This window comes from Tachysurus fulvidraco, chromosome 5, assembly GCF_022655615.1.
Source record: "Tachysurus fulvidraco isolate hzauxx_2018 chromosome 5, HZAU_PFXX_2.0, whole genome shotgun sequence".
NCBI classification, from domain to species: Eukaryota; Metazoa; Chordata; class Actinopteri; order Siluriformes; family Bagridae; genus Tachysurus; species Tachysurus fulvidraco.
The window spans coordinates 2,050,666-2,068,338 of record NC_062522.1 but is presented as its reverse complement, the minus strand read 5'-3'; the positions used below and the strand labels follow the sequence as shown (position 1 = coordinate 2,068,338).

Sequence of the window (17,673 nt, the reverse complement as noted above, 5' to 3'; positions counted from 1 at the left end):
CAAACGATTCAGATGCCGATGTGATTCACTCGATATGATTATTAATACATACTGGTTTTAATGACCATAAAGGCAACATTTGTCGATTCATAAGGCGACAGATTACAAATAAGATCAAACCCTGATGGTGACAGAAACAACATCTGGCATAAAATTATTTTATCAACAGTAAAAAATAACACGATACCGTCTTTTTCTTATTCCTTATTTTCTATCTGATTTTTCAGACACAGTTTGTCTTTATCTCTTATACATTGTAATTATAAGCTATAAACACTCCTATAATCACTCATAACGGAAGAAAAACACGATTCTTTACAGATCCGAGAGCTGATACGGTTTATATCATATCCAATGCACTATATTTTGATGGTATATTCCCAGTAAAGATACTGGTTATCATACGGGTTCTACATCTAATACGTTTATTTTATACACGAACTCTCAGATTAAAAGTGTTTCGGCTCTTTTCCCAGAGAGTCAAATCCCAAAGTTCACCGAAACGATTCGTGTGAAAGAGTCGACTCGTTACAGCGACACCTCACTAGGGCTTAGTGTCCCGTTTTTACCAGGTGAGCCTTTATCCTCATATCTATCCTGTTTTGGACGGTTTTTATCACCTCCGAAAAGCTGATTAAGTTAAAATTAGAGCCTTTTGTTGTGTATGTGTGTGTGTGTGTGTCTATATGTGTTTGTGTTTAATGTGCTTCTGTATATTGTGGTTTAAAAGATGAAGATGAGCTAAACGTTTGTAGCTGTTCGGCTAAAGTGGCTGTTTGCCAAATGGGGCGCCATTCGGTCTCAGCGACACAACACGGTGTGTGGAGACGATTATTTAGGATATTAACGAAGGCTGTAAACTAGTGAGGTTTGTTGGAACCCTATTGGTTAATATGTTTGAAGAGAGAGTTAGCTAGCTAAATCAATTTTAGCTTGCTAGCATTGTCCTTTAGCTTAGCCTTAGCAACATGCTGAGGTAATTTAATCTGACCAGTAACTCAATATGTCCAAGAGCAAGACAAAGAAAAGTCTAAAGTCCGGAGTGCAAATGGTTTGTTTACGCATTTTATTTGTTGTTTTTATTACATTGAGCTGAAAAAGTACACTTTATATCGTACTGTTTGTGGCGTTTAGTCAAGGACCGAGAACAAAAGGAAGGTACAGTTATAATTACAGCGTTAATATATATCCTAAAATCATAAGCTTATTATTATTATTATTATCAAAGTTATTCTGTTACACGGTCTGTATACATTACATACGTTATTATGCAGTTTATACAGTTATAATAAGGTCAACTGTTAATAATAATAATAATAATCTCACACTACTAATTTATTTAATTCTAGTTCTAGTTTGGTTATGTTTAAAATAAATGTTTGTTTGTTTTTTGTCATAAAGCATCACTACTGTTCACAAGGGGTGAACAATTTGTTTGTAATTACCGGGAGATGTTAAAAAAAAAAAACTACAAATACTATATAAAAAAAATAAAAAATCAGAAAACACTTAAGCTGTGTTCACACACAGTGATTTTTACCCCCGTCTTACTCTGAACAGCATTGTTTTTAACTAGTCTTTATAAGCCGAGGACCACTTGTGATCAAGAACTGTTTTAGATTTTAAAGCTTTACATTTCGATTAACTAAGATGGTTTATTTAAGAAAAAAAAACTAGTGACCTATTGACCATGTTGCCTTTTTTTTCTGATCCAGATGTGAATGGTGCCCTCTGGTAAGTCAGCTTCTGCTCTGATTATACTCTGATTATAGTAAAGAACATATTTCACTATGATGGCGTCGGACGAGATTAAACACGAGGATGCGGAACCCGTGGCAAGTTCCAGTAGTCCGGAGCGGTCTTCCGAACAGACGGAAGATGAAATGCACATCTGCTCACGTTGTGGAAAATGTTTTCCAAACCAGAGTCGTCTCCAAACACACCAGTGTGTTCATATTAAAGGGAAGCCATACCAGTGCTCTGAGTGTGAGAAGTGTTTTAACGATCGCAGTAGTCTTATAAAGCATCTGCGAATCCATACAGGAGAGAAGCCCTATCAGTGCTCCGAGTGTGGGAAGTGTTTCACTCAGAAGGGTCACATCACTAAACACCTGCAGATTCACACACAAGAAAAGCCATATCACTGCTCGCTCTGTGGTAAAAACTTTAATTACCTCTGTAATCTCCAGCGACACCAACGCACTCACACGGGAGAGAGGCCCTTTCAGTGTTCACAGTGTAAGAAGAGGTTTAGTGAGAAAGATGGTCTCATAAGACACGAGCGCATTCACACTGGAGAGAAGCCGTACGAGTGTTTGGAGTGTGGGAAGAGTTTCACTGAGAGAGGGAGTCTCCTAAAACACCAGAGGATTCATACAGGAGCGAAGCCGTTCGAGTGCTCGTTCTGCGAAATGAGTTTTACACAGAGGTGTAATCTCCAACAGCACGAGCGCATTCACACAGGAGACAAACCATTTTACTGTCTTGAGTGCGGGAAGAGCTTTAATCGGGAGACAGCTCTCCAAGTTCACCAGTGCAGTCACACGGGGGAGAAGCCGTATCACTGCTCAGAGTGTGGCAAGAATTTTAGTGACCAGAGTAATCTCCGACAACACCGACGCATTCACTCAGGAGAGAAGCCGTACATCTGCTCGCAGTGTGGGAAGGGTTTTACACAGCACTGTCACCTCCAAGTCCACCAGCGCATTCACACGGGCGAGAGGCCCTTTCCCTGCCCCCAGTGCGGGAAGAGTTTTACACAGCAATGTCATCTCCAGCGCCACCAGCGCATTCACATGGGTGAAGTTGTATCAGAACTGATCGTGTGGGAAGATCTTTACAGCACAATGTCACCTCCAGGTACCCCAGGACCGTCAGAGAGCTGTGATTGAAGACAACATGCCGTTGGGCTGTGAACCACGAAACTATGCTGACATGATTGAGCTTCCTATTGTTTGTGTTTTTTCTGCTTTTGTTTAGCTTATAATTGACCATCTGTGTGAGAGGTGCTATATGAATTGTTTGTGCTTGTGTTTCATTTTGAATTGTTCGCAAAGTGACCTTAAGTATGAGAAAGGTGCTATACTCTAGAGGACTACAACCTGTTCTGCAGGCCTTGCATAACTATCCCCCTTGAGTGTTACACCCTAGGACTGAATTGTGATTTTTGCCATTGGACACATGACTAAATGACCCCATGCCAGGGTATCATGCTATGTAAGTAATGGGTAGAACCACGATAGGCAGCTATTAAAGCTGCGACCCTTAAGGGTTTGCCCATTCTCAATAAAATTGGCCAAGCTATGTCAAATCAAATGGAGTCATGTTGGTGGACAGTAACTTTTGCCACAGATTCTCGTTTGGTTTGAGGTCTGTGAAGATACAGGGCTGATGTAGCACATTCTGATGGTAGAGTAACCTCCACTCCAGTCTCAAAACTCTTTTCTGGATTTGGTGTTGTCCATCTTGCCCTCAGACCTAAAGCATTTCCATCTTCCTAATATAATGCTTCCACCATAATATATGCAGTTTAAATGGTGTTCTCATGGTGCTGAGCAGTGTTGGGTTTTTGCCAGACATGACACTTTCTTGCCAAAAGACAAAAAGTCCAGATTTTGGTGTCTCCAAAATGCCTCCACAGGCCACCTTTATGTAGTGTTAGCGCTATGGTTTACCTGCGAACAGCTTCTCCCTGAGCTGTAGATCTAGACCTTAGACCTTTTAATGGCTTTACCATTGGCCTTGACTGACATCCTCTTTACTCGATCGTGGTTGTTCCACATTTGTTTAAGTAGTGCTTGTTTTTTAGCGCTCATTTGTTCACTAGCTGCTGTTTGTGTTCTGTAATTGTATTCTGTGACAAACCCAGGAACAGATTTACTAGTGATTTAGATTTTCAAACTCTATGTATTTGTGTCCCCCCTTTATTTCAATACTATGAGCTATATTGTGTAGATTCCTAGACATAAATTCCCAGTGAAGTCCATTTCAGTTCCAGGTTGTAACACGTGGACATGTTTAAGGCACCGCATGTAGTGTTTAACTTATTAGCTAATGACTGAAAAACCAAATCTGACCTGGTTGCACCTGATCACACATCAGCCCAACCATCTTTCTTTGTACCAGGAGTATCTCAGGAGTTTCCTCCTTCCACAGCAGATGTTAGTCATCTTAGTCTATGGTGTGTAATTATGATTGTCGATGTGATTTTATTTTAAACATTTACTTTAAAGTGTGTTAACTTTATATGGAATACATTTCACTCTAAGTCTGTTGAAGAGTTTTGTATATTCCGGAGAAAACGTTTCCGACAGCAGGTATTGATCTTCACACTTACATCTATTTGATATTAACAGAACAGAAGGTTTTCATCAGAGATTTTTTTTGTAAAGCCTGGAAGATAAAACATCATCTTCTGCATGTTACAGCTTCTATGGTTAATCAATGTCACGTATGATGGTCAGCCATGAGGTGTATAGAAAACCCCTTAAACTACAGCTGGATTGTCCTTTTAAAGAGGACATAGAATAGTAAATAATAATAATAATCTTAGTCAGGCCATCCTTAAAAATATTTTGCTTTGCCGTAACATGAAAAAAAGAAGGGGGGTGGTAGGTAGGTCTATTTTTTATTCATTTATTTTTTTTACGTTTCAATGTAAAAAAAAAAAAAAAAAGAAAGTACAATTTTGGTGATGGTGATTACGTAGGTATGACTTTAAGCAAATTAGCATATCGTGACGTCACTGACTGGGTCTTCACCCCGTGCCTTCGGGCGCATCATCGCAAACCTTATTTTGATGCTGGACAGTTTTTCCAGAACTTCGTGCCAAGTTAAAGCGGTGTCGAGCTGTTTTAATGAATTTTCAGATGTATTATGGCGCCCGAACCCGTATGACTTTGAACGGTGACGGCGAACATTTTGTTTACTGCAGCCGCAGCCAACATTACCGAGCGCAAACCGTTGACTCTGACAATGAAAGAGAATGAGACCAAGCGAATCGGTAACCAATAGTGTAAACACAGATGACGTCACGGGTTTTTATTTAAAAGAAAGAACGTAGCCTTCGTCTGTGTGTAGGCCGAGGCAATTTATATATTAACAATACTTACTAAAATATAACTCTTAATATTTTATCACTTTTGTATTAGTTGTTTGAAGAGTTAAAAAAAAATTGGTTGGTCTTAACACAAATTTACAACTGGCAAGTCGGTCGGACTTAAAGCAAAAATAAATAAAAAATTGAGTCGGTCGGGTTACGGTGAACAAATATTTTTAAGGATGGCATCATTTACATACATGAATAATTAAAAATGGAAATGAAGGATCCTACAGTCGTGTTGTGTAAACTTTCTTCTGATGCTTACGACCTAAATAAGAAGTAATATTTGTTGCGTAACATCCTGCTTTTCTCAATACTACTGATGTTGGATGTATTCTGACTGTAGAACAATTTTTGATCGGTTACAAAGCTGTAAACAAGCTGCACCATCTATAGTTCTGTAAACTTATACATTTGACTGTTTTAATGGTTTAATTGTCAACTCCTGCCTTGAAGTGATGAGCACAGTTCGCCAAGGACCTCTGTAGAGTTTAGTTAGATTAATGACGTTCACCAACACACACACAGTTAAACCGAACCTAAAGACAAACTTCAGTGACGACCCGGCAGGTTGACATAAATATCTCTTTAGACTAACACTTCATATTTAAGTATTTAATTCTGTTTTGTTTTTTTTTGCCCCCAGAAACAGGTCGGTCTGTGCTTACTTCTGGTGTGTAATCAAATGTTATTCAATATAATGTGTGATTTAATCCTCACTGTTACTGTTTTTTTTTTTACTTGTCACATTTGTATGTGGTTTGGTCTTATATATGCTGTATTATCCTTGTAGATGTTGATCATTTAATCTTAAACTTGTATTGTATTCTGTTCCGGTGTGTCTCTCATTTCATTATAGACTTTGTCAACTTCACGTTACATTTACAGCATTTAGCAGACACATTTATTCAGAGTGACTTACGTTTTTTTTTATACAACTGAGTAATCGAAGCTTAAGGGCCTTGCTCAGGGGCCCCAGCAGTGGCAGCTTGGTGGACGTAGGAATCGAACTCACAACCTTCCAATTGGTAGCCCAAAACCTTAACCACTAGGCTACCACATCCCAAGATCACACACCGAGTTTCCACGGTCTCCACTAGCTTATGAGTATTTTCATGTTTGTTTTTATAACGAGTTTCTGTATTTGCTGTCTTTAATCCAGTCCATTCTGACAGGTTACACTCTGCAATCAAATATTGCAATATTCTTCTAAATTATGGGGAGGTGGTGTCTCTACAGCGTAACAGTCGTATTTTTATTTTTATAGGCCAACAAACACACTGTGCCTCTAAATATGAAGAGGTACAAAATGGACAAGGATCCTGTTTAAAAAAAAAAGAGAATTATGAAATATGAATTAAATTAAATTTGACATCGTATTGCTGACTTCTACAGTGAAAGCTTTGTTTATAGAGCAAAACATAGCTAATGTTGGCAAGAGGTGAGTCTTCTCTGAATGTTGATCATCTCAATGTGAAATGTAGATGTCTCTGTCTCTAACGTTTAGAAATCTTCATTTCAGTAAACACTTTGTCCAGGTCAGGGTCGTAGTGGATGTAGTACGGCGCCTTATCCAGAAAAATAAGTATAAATTGGGAATACATTTACAGCATTTAGCAGACACTCTTATCCAGAGTGACTTACATTTTTTATTTCAGTCTTATGCACCTGAGCAATTGAGGGTTAAGGGCCTTGCTCAGGGGTGGTTGGGTGGCCCTGGGATTCGAACCGATGACTTTCCGATCAGTAGTCGATCACATTAACCAGTGAGCTACCACATCCCATAAACCAATAATCCTTCCTGGACCATGCAGGATGGATTTCTTTAATTCTGCAATCCAGTAAGAACAATAAGGCCAAAAAAAAAGCATAAAAGCTGCACGTCTATACACAGCTATATAAACACTGGCTAAGGACTGCATATATAAAAGATCTATAATGAGCAAATGACAGGAATTATAGACGTCACATCAGAGAAACTGCAAAGCGGCAAATTTAAATTAATCACACAAGTGAAGAGAGTTTACAATCTTGGTGAGCTCAATGTAAGGAGTGGGAACTTAATTATAAAGAATGTATTGGAAAGATTTAAAGTAAAGTTACTTGGTACATAGACACACTGACTGTTCTTCACAATATTAACCAGTAGGTGGCGGTGTTTACATAACCTCGTACTGAAGACATAAACAATTCACACTTCAGTCCAGCTGATGGCGCTAATGTACCGTATTGTTGGGTGTTAATCGCCGTAAAGTCACATAAAAAGAAGTGGCTGTTTTTATTCTCGTGTTTACACCGAACTATTTCTGACAAGTACAATGTTCTGTACAGCATCACTGCTCACTGTGTGGGAAGAGTTTTAGTGACCAGAGAAATTTAAAGTGCATTCACACTTCTGAATCTTTATTATGGGACAGACTGAATATTTCAACTCATTTATCATTAATGTGTTTTATTCTGCAGCTGATGGAGATTTAATGTCCTTAAAGTTCTTTTCCAGAAGGATGGCAGTCATGTAACATGAGAACTGTGAATGACTGTTTAGAAAATAAACATGTTTTAGTGCTGCAATAACTAATACAAAGATTACTAAATTAAAAATACAAATAGTTAGCAACCAGTTTCATTACTGTTTACTTGATTAGTCGACTTCTTTTCTGTGGAACCTACAGTACAGTGCAAAAGTTTTAGGTAGGTGTGGAAATAGTGCTGTAAACAAAGAATGCTTTCAAAAATGTAAGTGTTAAACATTTATTTTCATAAATGAACAAAATGCAGTGAATGAACAAAAGAGAAATCTAAATCTAATCAATATTTGGTGTGACCGCCCTTTGTCTTCAAAACAGCAGCAGTTCTTCTAGGTACACTTGCACACAGTTTATGAAGGAACTCGGCTGGTAGGTTGTTCCAAACATCTCGGAGAACTAACCACAGATCTTCTGTGGATGTCGGCTTTCTCACATCCTTCTGTCTCTTCATGTAATCCCAGACGCACTGGATGATGTCGAGATCAGGGCTCTGTGGGGGTCGTGCCATCGCTTCATTCCCCTTGATCTCAATTGTCAGATCATCAAACCAGTGACCAAATGCAAGGGTTTAAACCTATGCCCATTTCATCAAACTTCATGTCATCAGAATCAGATTGGTGTATACAATACCTGTGTGTGATATTTCATGTATCAATAAATTGTATGATAGTGTTTGTTATTATTATTATTATTATTATTATTATTATTATTGTTATTATTATTATTATCCAATTGTTGTTTATAAATGGTTTGTTTTGTACATTAGCCCTGGTTTCACTGGAATGATTACAAATAGTGTATCTACAAATTTGTCAGTTTCACACTGAAGACTGGTTCATGGTTATAACTGTCCTCCAGTAGGTGTCGCTGTGAGCGTCTCGGTCCCGTTCCTCCACACATTGACAGAAACAGAAGAAGACGTGCTGCAGTTTTTCTGATTGATGATCTGAGCTCTCCGACTCTACTAATCATCTTTACAGTAAAATATTTCTGACAGGGTTTTACCTCCACAGTTCCATCTGATCCGTTGTGGTGTATTTCAGGTGCTTAACTGTGTTCTGCTGGAAAGATCAAGGTAAGTTCAACTCGGCTAACAGTGGCTGTGTCCTAAATGACTTTCTACTTCCTATGTTAGTGCACTACAGGGGAGATAATAGTGTGTTTATACACTCTGTAGTGCACATAGAGAGATAATAGTGTGTTTACACACTCTGTAGTGCACATAGAGAGATAATAGTGTGTTTACACACTCTGTAGTGCACATAGAGAGATAATAGTGTGTTTACACACTCTGTAGTGCACATAGAGAGATAATAGTGTGTTTACACACTCTGTAGTGCACATAGAGAGATATTAGTGTGTTTACACACTCTGTAGTGCACATAGAGAGATAATAGTGTGTTTACACACTCTGTAGTGCACATAGAGAGATTATAGTGTGTTTACACACTCTGTAGTGCACATAGAGAGATAATAGTGTGTTTACACACTCTGTAGTGCACATAGAGAGATTATAGTGTGTTTACACACTCTGTAGTGCACATAGAGAGATAATAGTGTGTTTACACACTCTGTAGTGCACATAGAGAGATTATAGTGTGTTTACACACTCTGTAGTGCACATAGAGAGATAATAGTGTGTTTACACACTCTGTAGTGCACATAGAGAGATTATAGTGTGTTTACACACTCTGTAGTGCACATAGAGAGATAATGGTGTGTTTACACACTCTGTAGTGCACATAGAGAGATAATGGTGTGTTTACACACTCTGTAGTGCACATAGAGAGATAATAGTGTGTCTACACACTCTGTAGTGACCTACACAGAGATATAATAGTGTGTTTACACACTCTGTAGTGACCTACACAGAGATATAATAGTGTGTTTACACACTCTGTAGTGCACATAGAGAGATAATAGTGTGTTTACACACTCTGTAGTGACCTACACAGAGATATAATAGTGTGTTTACACACTCTGTAGTGCACTACAGGGGAGATAATAGTGTGTTTACACACTCTGTAGTGCACATAGAGAGATAATAATGTGTTTACACACTCTGTAGTGCACATAGAGAGATTATAGTGTGTTTACACACTCTGTAGTGTACATAGAGAGATAATAGTGTGTTTACACACTCTGTAGTGCACATAGAGAGATAATAATGTGTTTACACACTCTGTAGTGCACATAGAGAGATTATAGTGTGTTTACACACTCTGTAGTGCACATAGAGAGATAATAGTGTGTTTACACACTCTGTAGTGCACATAGAGAGATAATAGTGTGTTTACACACTCTGTAGTGCACATAGAGGGGTAATAGTGTGTTTACACACTCTGTAGTGCACATAGAGATAATAGTGGCAAATTAATGTGCTAATTAAATCATAAGTACAGATAGCACCCAGGTAAAGAGTGTATTACCCCTGATATGAGGTTAATTTAACAAGGGTTGCCATAATAGTGTAATGTTTGTTATTGGAATAATATTGAACAATTGATCATGTTACACACTTTTTGTGATCCAGATATGAGTGTAATCCTGTTTCCTGTGTTCTCTTTTTGTCTTCTGTTTCTCACATCTCAAACTCACCTCTGCAAGAACATCAAGAGATCTGACTAGGATGAAAGTAGCTGAGATTAAGTGTGAGACTCTGGACCACACAGAGAGCTCCACTAGTGAACAAACATCATCTTGTTCTTTATACACAAACTCCTCAAACACACAAGCGCAGAGAGAAATTCACCACTGTTCACATTGTGGGAAGAGTTTCACTCGAAAGAGTCATCTGAAAGAACACCACCGGATTCACACGGGAGAGAAACCGTATCTCTGCTCACAGTGTGGGAAGAGTTTCTCTGTGAAGAGTAATCTGGAACAACACCAGCAGATTCACACGGGAGAAAAGCCGTTTCTCTGCTCACACTGTGGGAAGAGTTTCACTCAGAACAGCACTCTGAAAAAACACCAGCGCATTCACACAGGAGAGAAACCGTATCAGTGTACACAGTGTGGGAAGAGTTTTATCGAGAGAGGTAATCTCCTCAAACACCAGAGGATTCATACGGGAGAGAAGCCGTATCGCTGCTCACACTGTGGGACAAGTTTTACAGAAAGGAGTGCACTCCAACAACACTTACGCATTCACACAGGAGATAAACCTTATCACTGCTTAGACTGCGGGAAGAGTTTTAATCGAGGAAATACTCTCCAAGTACATCAGCGCATTCACACCGGAGAGAAGCCGTATCATTGCTCGCAGTGTGGGAAGAGTTTTACTAGACAGAGTAGCCTCCAGGTACACCAGCGCATTCACACAGGGGAAAAGCCGTACTACTGCTCCGAGTGTGGGAAGAGCTTTAGAGACCATAAAAACTTTCAGCGTCACCAACGTGTCCACACGGGCGAGAAGCCGTATTACTGCTCAGAGTGTGGGAAGAGTTTCAGTGATCCGAGAAATTTTCAGAGGCACAAACAAACACACAAAGCTGACAATGACGACATGTCGCCGTTCTTCTGAGTCTTATTGTGAAGTATTATTAGCAATTGTTAAAACATTTGAAATGTGTTGTGCTCATTCATAATCAAACATGCAATTATGTCAACAGGATTTAATCAGCTGTGGTCTCAAAAAGAATCACGTGGTCCAGCTGCCTTTTCCCTCCAAACATCTGTGTACAACCTGTCTACATACAGCAACTACTGACTTTCTGCAAGTCGTGGTCTTAGTTATGTTCACCTTATAAGTGTACATTACATGTTCATACAATTTATAGATGTGTTTTTATATTTAAACACAAAAGTGATTGGGGGGGGGATCATCATTTTTCTCAATGTAAGCATGTTGTATCAGCCACAGAACGTAAAATTTCAATTAAAAAAAAATTCCATGTGTCATTTTCTCCAGTTTTTTTGTACAATTTGGTGATGTGACCTAGACTGAAAATATCTTTATTTTTAATTTTTTTTTATTTATTTGAATTAGGACAGTGCACATTAGTAGTAGTAGTAGTAGTAGTAGTAGCCTTTATTGTCACTGGTCGCAGGTACCGTGAAATTAGCCATCAACCTGTCCATACATACAATACATACAATATGACAATGGGTGGGGGGGGGGGGGGAGGACAGGAAGACAGGGAATTGAAAAGAAATACAGCATAACATGAGGGAGGGGAGGAGAAAAAAAAACAACCCCCAGATTATGTTCCTGTGGGGAGTTCAGTGTGGGAAGCGGAAAAACACCTCAGCAACATAAGCACATAAACAGTACACCATAAACACATGACATGCAACAGGGGAGGGGAGGGGGGGGTGGAAGTAATCCAGCCTTATTTTACACATTAATTAACAAATCAGCAATGAGCATCAGTGTAAATATGCCGGGATTAGCACAATAGCTAAATTCCATCCGTTGTCCTAAGGCAGGTAACATAAAACACAAAATATAAATGACTTACAAACATAACATGCATGTAGACATACAGTATTACACAGAACAACACAGACTAAGTACAGTAAACAGCAGTCACATAGAAGTTAAAAGGCCACTATGAACAGACATCCAATGAGAAAATGATTTACATATGTGTACATCGCTGGTTTGCTTTCAGCCATTGTTTAAGGTTTTTTAAAAGTTAAGTAATTGTCACGATGCCTAATTTGAGTTGGTAATGTGTTCCATGACCGTGTGCCTCTGATAGACACTACGCCATTGTACATTACAGTCTCCTCTGGTTAATGCTCTAGAGTTTACTTTAATATTATTATTATTATTATTATTTTTTAAATCTCTTAATGGTGACGGGGCAAGCCCACTCAAAAGTTTAAAATTTGAGACAGACGTCCAAAAACGTCTGATAACTGTCAAGATCTAAAATATATTTACCTAGCCTTTACTTTACTTAGCCTTTAATCTTTACCATTATATAGACTATGATCGATATAAATATATGGAACATTCCATATATTGTGTCTGTGTGATGGATCACCTAAATAAAAAATAAGACTGATAAACTGTAAACACATTATTTCAACTTTATCCCACGGGTTCCTGTAAGGAAACTAAAAAATAGACTAAAAATGAATTGTCAAATTTCTTTGGAAAATGCTGAGAAGTCTTTTTACCAGGGAGGAGTGAAGAAATGTACAAATAGTCATTATTTATGTGCAATTATTAAAGAAATAGAGCGAGATTGTTTTTAGGGGAGCTAAAAGAAAAGATTTAACAAAGAAGTAGTTTTATCAAATTAGTAAGTAATTAGAAATGAAATGATCTCAGATACATAAGCGCTTAAGAGCTGGATAACATTAAGAAGTGTAATCTGTCACTTAGACCTGCAGCAGGTAGAAATGTAGGGTGGTGCAAAAGGGCAAACTCCAGTAAAGAAATAAAAAGAAACCTGGGGAAAGAGGAAGAAAGACAAGAAATAAAGATGGCGTTTTAGACGTCTAGGTTCCGTTTCTCTACACATTGATAACTAATATGTTACTTATGTTAATATATGGGGTAATTAGTAGTATTGCTCCAATCATCTGCATAGTTGTCTTGGGAGAGAGAAAGAGAGAGAGTTCCTAACAAGTTCATGGTTATAACTGTCCTCCAGTAGGTGTCGCTGTGAGCGTCTCGGTCCCGTTCCTCCACACATTGACAGAAACAGAAGAAGACGTGCTGCAGTTTTTCTGATTGATGATCTGAGCTCTCCGACTCTACTAATCATCTTTACAGTAAAATATTTCTGACAGGGTTTTACCTCCACAGTTCCATCTGATCCGTTGTGGTGTATTTCAGGTGCTTAACTGTGTTCTGCTGGAAAGATCAAGGTAAGTTCAACTCGGCTAACAGTGGCTGTGTCCTAAATGCCTTTCTACTTCCTATGTTAGTGCACTACAGGGGAGATAATAGTGTGTTTACACACTCTGTAGTGCACATAGAGAGATAATAGTGTGTTTACACACTCTGTAGTGCACATAGAGAGATAATAGTGTGTTTATACACTCTGTAGTGTACATAGAGAGATAATAGTGTGTTTATACACTCTGTAGTGTACATAGAGAGATAATAGTGTGTTTACACACTCTGTAGTGCACATAGAGAGATAATAGTGTGTTTACACACTCTGTAGTGCACATAGAGAGATAATAGTGTGTTTACACACTCTGTAGTGCACATAGAGGGGTAATAGTGTGTTTACACACTCTGTAGTGCACTACAGGGGAGATAATAGTGTGTTTACACACTCTGTAGTGCACATAGAGAGATAATAGTGTGTTTACACACTCTGTAGTGCACATAGAGAGATAATAGTGTGTTTACACACTCTGTAGTGCACATAGAGAGATAATAGTGTGTTTATACACTCTGTAGTGCACATAGAGAGATAATAGTGTGTTTACACACTCTGTAGTGTACATAGAGAGATAATAGTGTGTTTACACCCGCGTTAGTACACATAGAGAGATAATAGTGTGTTTACACACTCTGTAGTGCACTACAGGGGAGATAATAGTGTGTTTACACACTCTGTAGTGCACTACAGGGGAGATAATAGTGTGTTTACACACTCTGTAGTGCACATAGAGAGATAATAGTGTGTTTACACACTCTGTAGTGCACATAGAGAGATAATAGTGTGTTTACACACTCTGTAGTGCACATAGAGAGATAATAGTGTGTTTACACACTCTGTAGTGCACATAGAGAGATAATAGTGTGTTTACGCACTCTGTAGTGCACTACAGGGGAGATAATAGTGTGTTTACACACTCTGTAGTGCACATAGAGAGATAATAGTGTGTTTACACACTCTGTAGTGCACTACAGGGGAGATAATAGTGTGTTTACACACTTTGTAGTGCACATAGAGAGATAATAGTGTGTTTACGCACTCAGTAGTGCACATAGAGAGATAATAGTGTGTTTACACACTCTGTAGTGCACATAGAGAGATAATAGTGTGTTTACACACTCTGTAGTGCACTACAGGGGAGATAATAGTGTGTTTACACACTTTGTAGTGCACATAGAGAGATAATAGTGTGTTTACGCACTCTGTAGTGCACTACAGGGGAGATAATAGTGTGTTTACACACTTTGTAGTGCACATAGAGAGATAATAGTGTGTTTACACACTCTGTAGTGCACATAGAGAGATAATAGTGTGTTTACACACTCTGTAGTGCACTACAGGGGAGATAATAGTGTGTTTACACAATCTGTAGTGCACATAGAGAGATAATAGCGTGTTTACACACTCTGTAGTGCACATAGAGAGATCATAGTGTGTTAACATGCTCTGTAGTGCACATAGAGAGATAATAGTGTGTTTACACACTCTGCAGTGCACATAGAGAGATAATAGTGTGTTTACACAATCTGTAGTGCACATAGAGAGATAATAGTGTGTTTACACACTCTGTAGTGCACATAGAGAGATAATAGTGTGTTTACACACTCTGTAGTGCACAACAGGGGAGATAATAGTGTGTTTACACACTCTGTAGTGCACATAGAGAGATAATAGTGTGTTTACACACTCTGTAGTGCACATAGAGAGATTATAGTGTGTTTACACACTCTGTAGTGCACATAGAGAGATAATAGTGTGTTTACACACTCTGTAGTGCACATAGAGAGATAATAGTGTGTTTACACACTCTGTAGTGTACATAGAGAGATAATAGTGTGTTTACACACTGTAGTGCACATAGAGAGATAATAACGTGTTTACACACTCTGTAGTGCACATAGAGAGATCATAGTGTGTTAACATGCTCTGTAGTGCACATAGAGAGATAATAGTGTGTTTACACACTCTGTAGTGCACATAGAGAGATAATAGTGTGTTTACACAATCTGTAGTGCACATAGAGAGATAATAGTGTGTTTACACACTCTGTAGTGACCTAATCCATATCACATTTTCACGTTGGATGTGTTGCTGTAACAGCATTGCTTCACATTATATGATATTGATATTGTTTGTTTATAACTCAGCCAACAACAGGAAATGTGTTGTATAACTACGATTTATCATTTAAAAATATATTTAACCGTTGTGCCTCATTTTATTTTGATCCAGATATGAGTGCTGTCTTCTCCAGCTGTGATCTTTTCAAGAGATCCAACAACGATGAAGTCAGCTGAGATTTCATACGAGTATCTGGAACCTACAAGAAGCTCCAGTAGCTTGCAAAGGTCATCTACTTTACCTAATAACTCTTCTCATAGACGAGTGGATGAAAGTCACAGATGCTCACTGTGTGGAAAGAGTTTCACTAAAAAGTGTAATCTCAAACAACACCAGCTCGTTCACACTGGAGAGAAGCCGTACCAGTGCTCATACTGTGAGAAGAGTTTCACTAAAAGGAGTAATCTCAAACAACACCAGTATGTTCACACAGGAGAGAAGCCGTACCAGTGCTCACAGTGTAGCCTGAGTTTCACTCAGAAGGTTCATCTCGTACGACACCAGCATATTCACACAGGAGAAAAACCGCATCAGTGTTCTCAGTGCGAGAAGCGCTTCATTGACAGCAGCAGTCTCATAAAACATGAACGAATTCACACAGGAGAGACGGTCTGTCGCTGTCCATTATGTGGTTATAGCTTTAACTGCCTCAGTAATCTGAAGCGACACCAGCGCATTCACAAAGCGGAGAAACCCCATCAGTGTTCACAGTGTGGAAAGAGTTTTGTTGATAAAGGTAATCTGATAAAACACCAGAAAATTCACACAGGAGAGAAGCCGTATCGCTGCTCACACTGTGGGAGGAGTTTTACACAAAGATTTAATCTCCATCAGCACCTGCACATACACAGAGGAGACAAACCCTACTACTGCTCGGAGTGTGGAAAGAGCTTTAATCGAGAGTACACTCTTCAGTTACACCAACAGATTCATACAGGTGTTAAACCCTATTACTGTTCAGAGTGTGGGAGGAGTTTTAGTAGTCTGAGTAATCTGAAACAACACCAGCGCACTCACACAGGAGAGAAGCCGTACCAGTGTTCGCAGTGTGGGAAGAGTTTCAGTTCGAGCGATACTCTGAAAAACCATCAGCGAATTCATACAGGAGAGAAGCCGTACCAGTGCTCACAGTGCGGGAAGAGTTTTACACAAATGGGTCATCTCCAGCAGCACCAGCGCACTCACACTGGAGAGAAACTGTACCAGTGTTCGCAGTGTAAGAAGAGTTTTAGCTCGAGCGACATTCTCAAAAGTCATCAGCGCGCTCACACAGGAGAGAAGCCGTATCACTGCTCAGACTGTGGCAAGAGGTTTTGTCACCAGAGAAATTTCCAGCGACACAAACACACAGCTCACACTGCTGTGAATGGTGACATGATGCAGTTCCCATGAAAACTTGTAGGAACTTGTTTTATCCTTAAAGCTTTATTTCTTCCATTATAAATTCTGCACCACGTTGTAGCATCTGTACAGTGTGGGAAAGTATCAGTGAACTCCTATAAAGCACTGCAAGATTACTCATTAATGCACCAGATTTTTATAACCTTATTCTTCACACATGCTCAAGGTGTATATTACGGTAATGTAAGTCATTCTCTAGAGCTACAAAGGTTGTATGTTGTAAATTTTATATTATTAAATTAATACGTGGCTAGCTATGTGAAACTGTAAATTACTCCAACATGCAAAATAACTAAATATTTCTACAAAGAATAATAAAAGGACAGTCATCATCTTTGGAATGTGTGTGATTTTGCCCTCAAATTAGTCAACAGAAATAATCTGTGGAATAATTTGTGGATTTTATATAAAATACTTCTTAAAATTAACCTGTAGTTAATAAGCCTACATTGTGATTCTAAGGCTACCATAGATTCCCTTTATGGCCTCTTTCACTATTGCCTGATCATCAAACATCACCAAACTGGTTTGTAGATATTCCCTTCTGTCCACTTGGCTGTAGAAGTAAAAGACTTTTTGAGGAATTCTATTATACTTTAGTCCAAACTGACTAGTTTAGAAACTTCTCTGAGGTATAATGAAGTTTCCATTTAACAGTCATTATGAGCTC

The 17,673-nt window shown here is 38.7% G+C and overlaps 1 protein-coding gene across 5 annotated transcripts; it reads left to right on the top strand.

Moving 5' to 3' along the window:
• Positions 1-513: 513 nt before the first annotated feature.
• On the top strand, positions 514-17,337 carry LOC113662741 (zinc finger protein 239-like). Of its 5 annotated transcripts, XM_047814030.1 has the most exons (4): positions 514-572; positions 1,716-2,645; positions 10,382-11,049; positions 15,878-17,337. In XM_047814030.1, the coding sequence occupies exons 2-4, from the start codon at positions 1,791-1,793 to the stop codon at positions 16,992-16,994; spliced, it is 2,640 nt and encodes an 879-aa protein (XP_047669986.1). In that variant the 5' UTR covers positions 514-572; positions 1,716-1,790; the 3' UTR covers positions 16,995-17,337. The 5 variants fall into 5 exon arrangements, with proteins under 5 accessions (XP_047669986.1, XP_027033622.1, XP_047669985.1 ...); XM_027177821.2 differs by lacking the exons at positions 514-572; positions 10,382-11,049; positions 15,878-17,337 and adding an exon at positions 671-817 and having other exon boundaries at positions 1,716-5,932; XM_047814029.1 differs by lacking the exons at positions 514-572; positions 10,382-11,049; positions 15,878-17,337 and adding an exon at positions 847-868 and having other exon boundaries at positions 1,716-5,932.
• The last annotated feature ends 336 nt before the right edge of the window (positions 17,338-17,673 follow it).

Excerpts from the sequence above, each read along its gene's own strand:
- LOC113662741 (XM_047814030.1), top strand. The coding sequence starts at position 1,791 with ATGATGGCGTCGGACGAGATTAAACACGAGGATGCGGAACCCGTGGCA. Across the intron at positions 2,646-10,381 it reads ACTCAGGAGAGAAGCCGTAC|CACTGTTCACATTGTGGGAA; the intron begins ATCTGCTCGCAG and ends AGAGAAATTCAC. Across the intron at positions 11,050-15,877 it reads GTCCACACGGGCGAGAAGCC|TCACAGATGCTCACTGTGTG; the intron begins GTATTACTGCTC and ends AGTGGATGAAAG.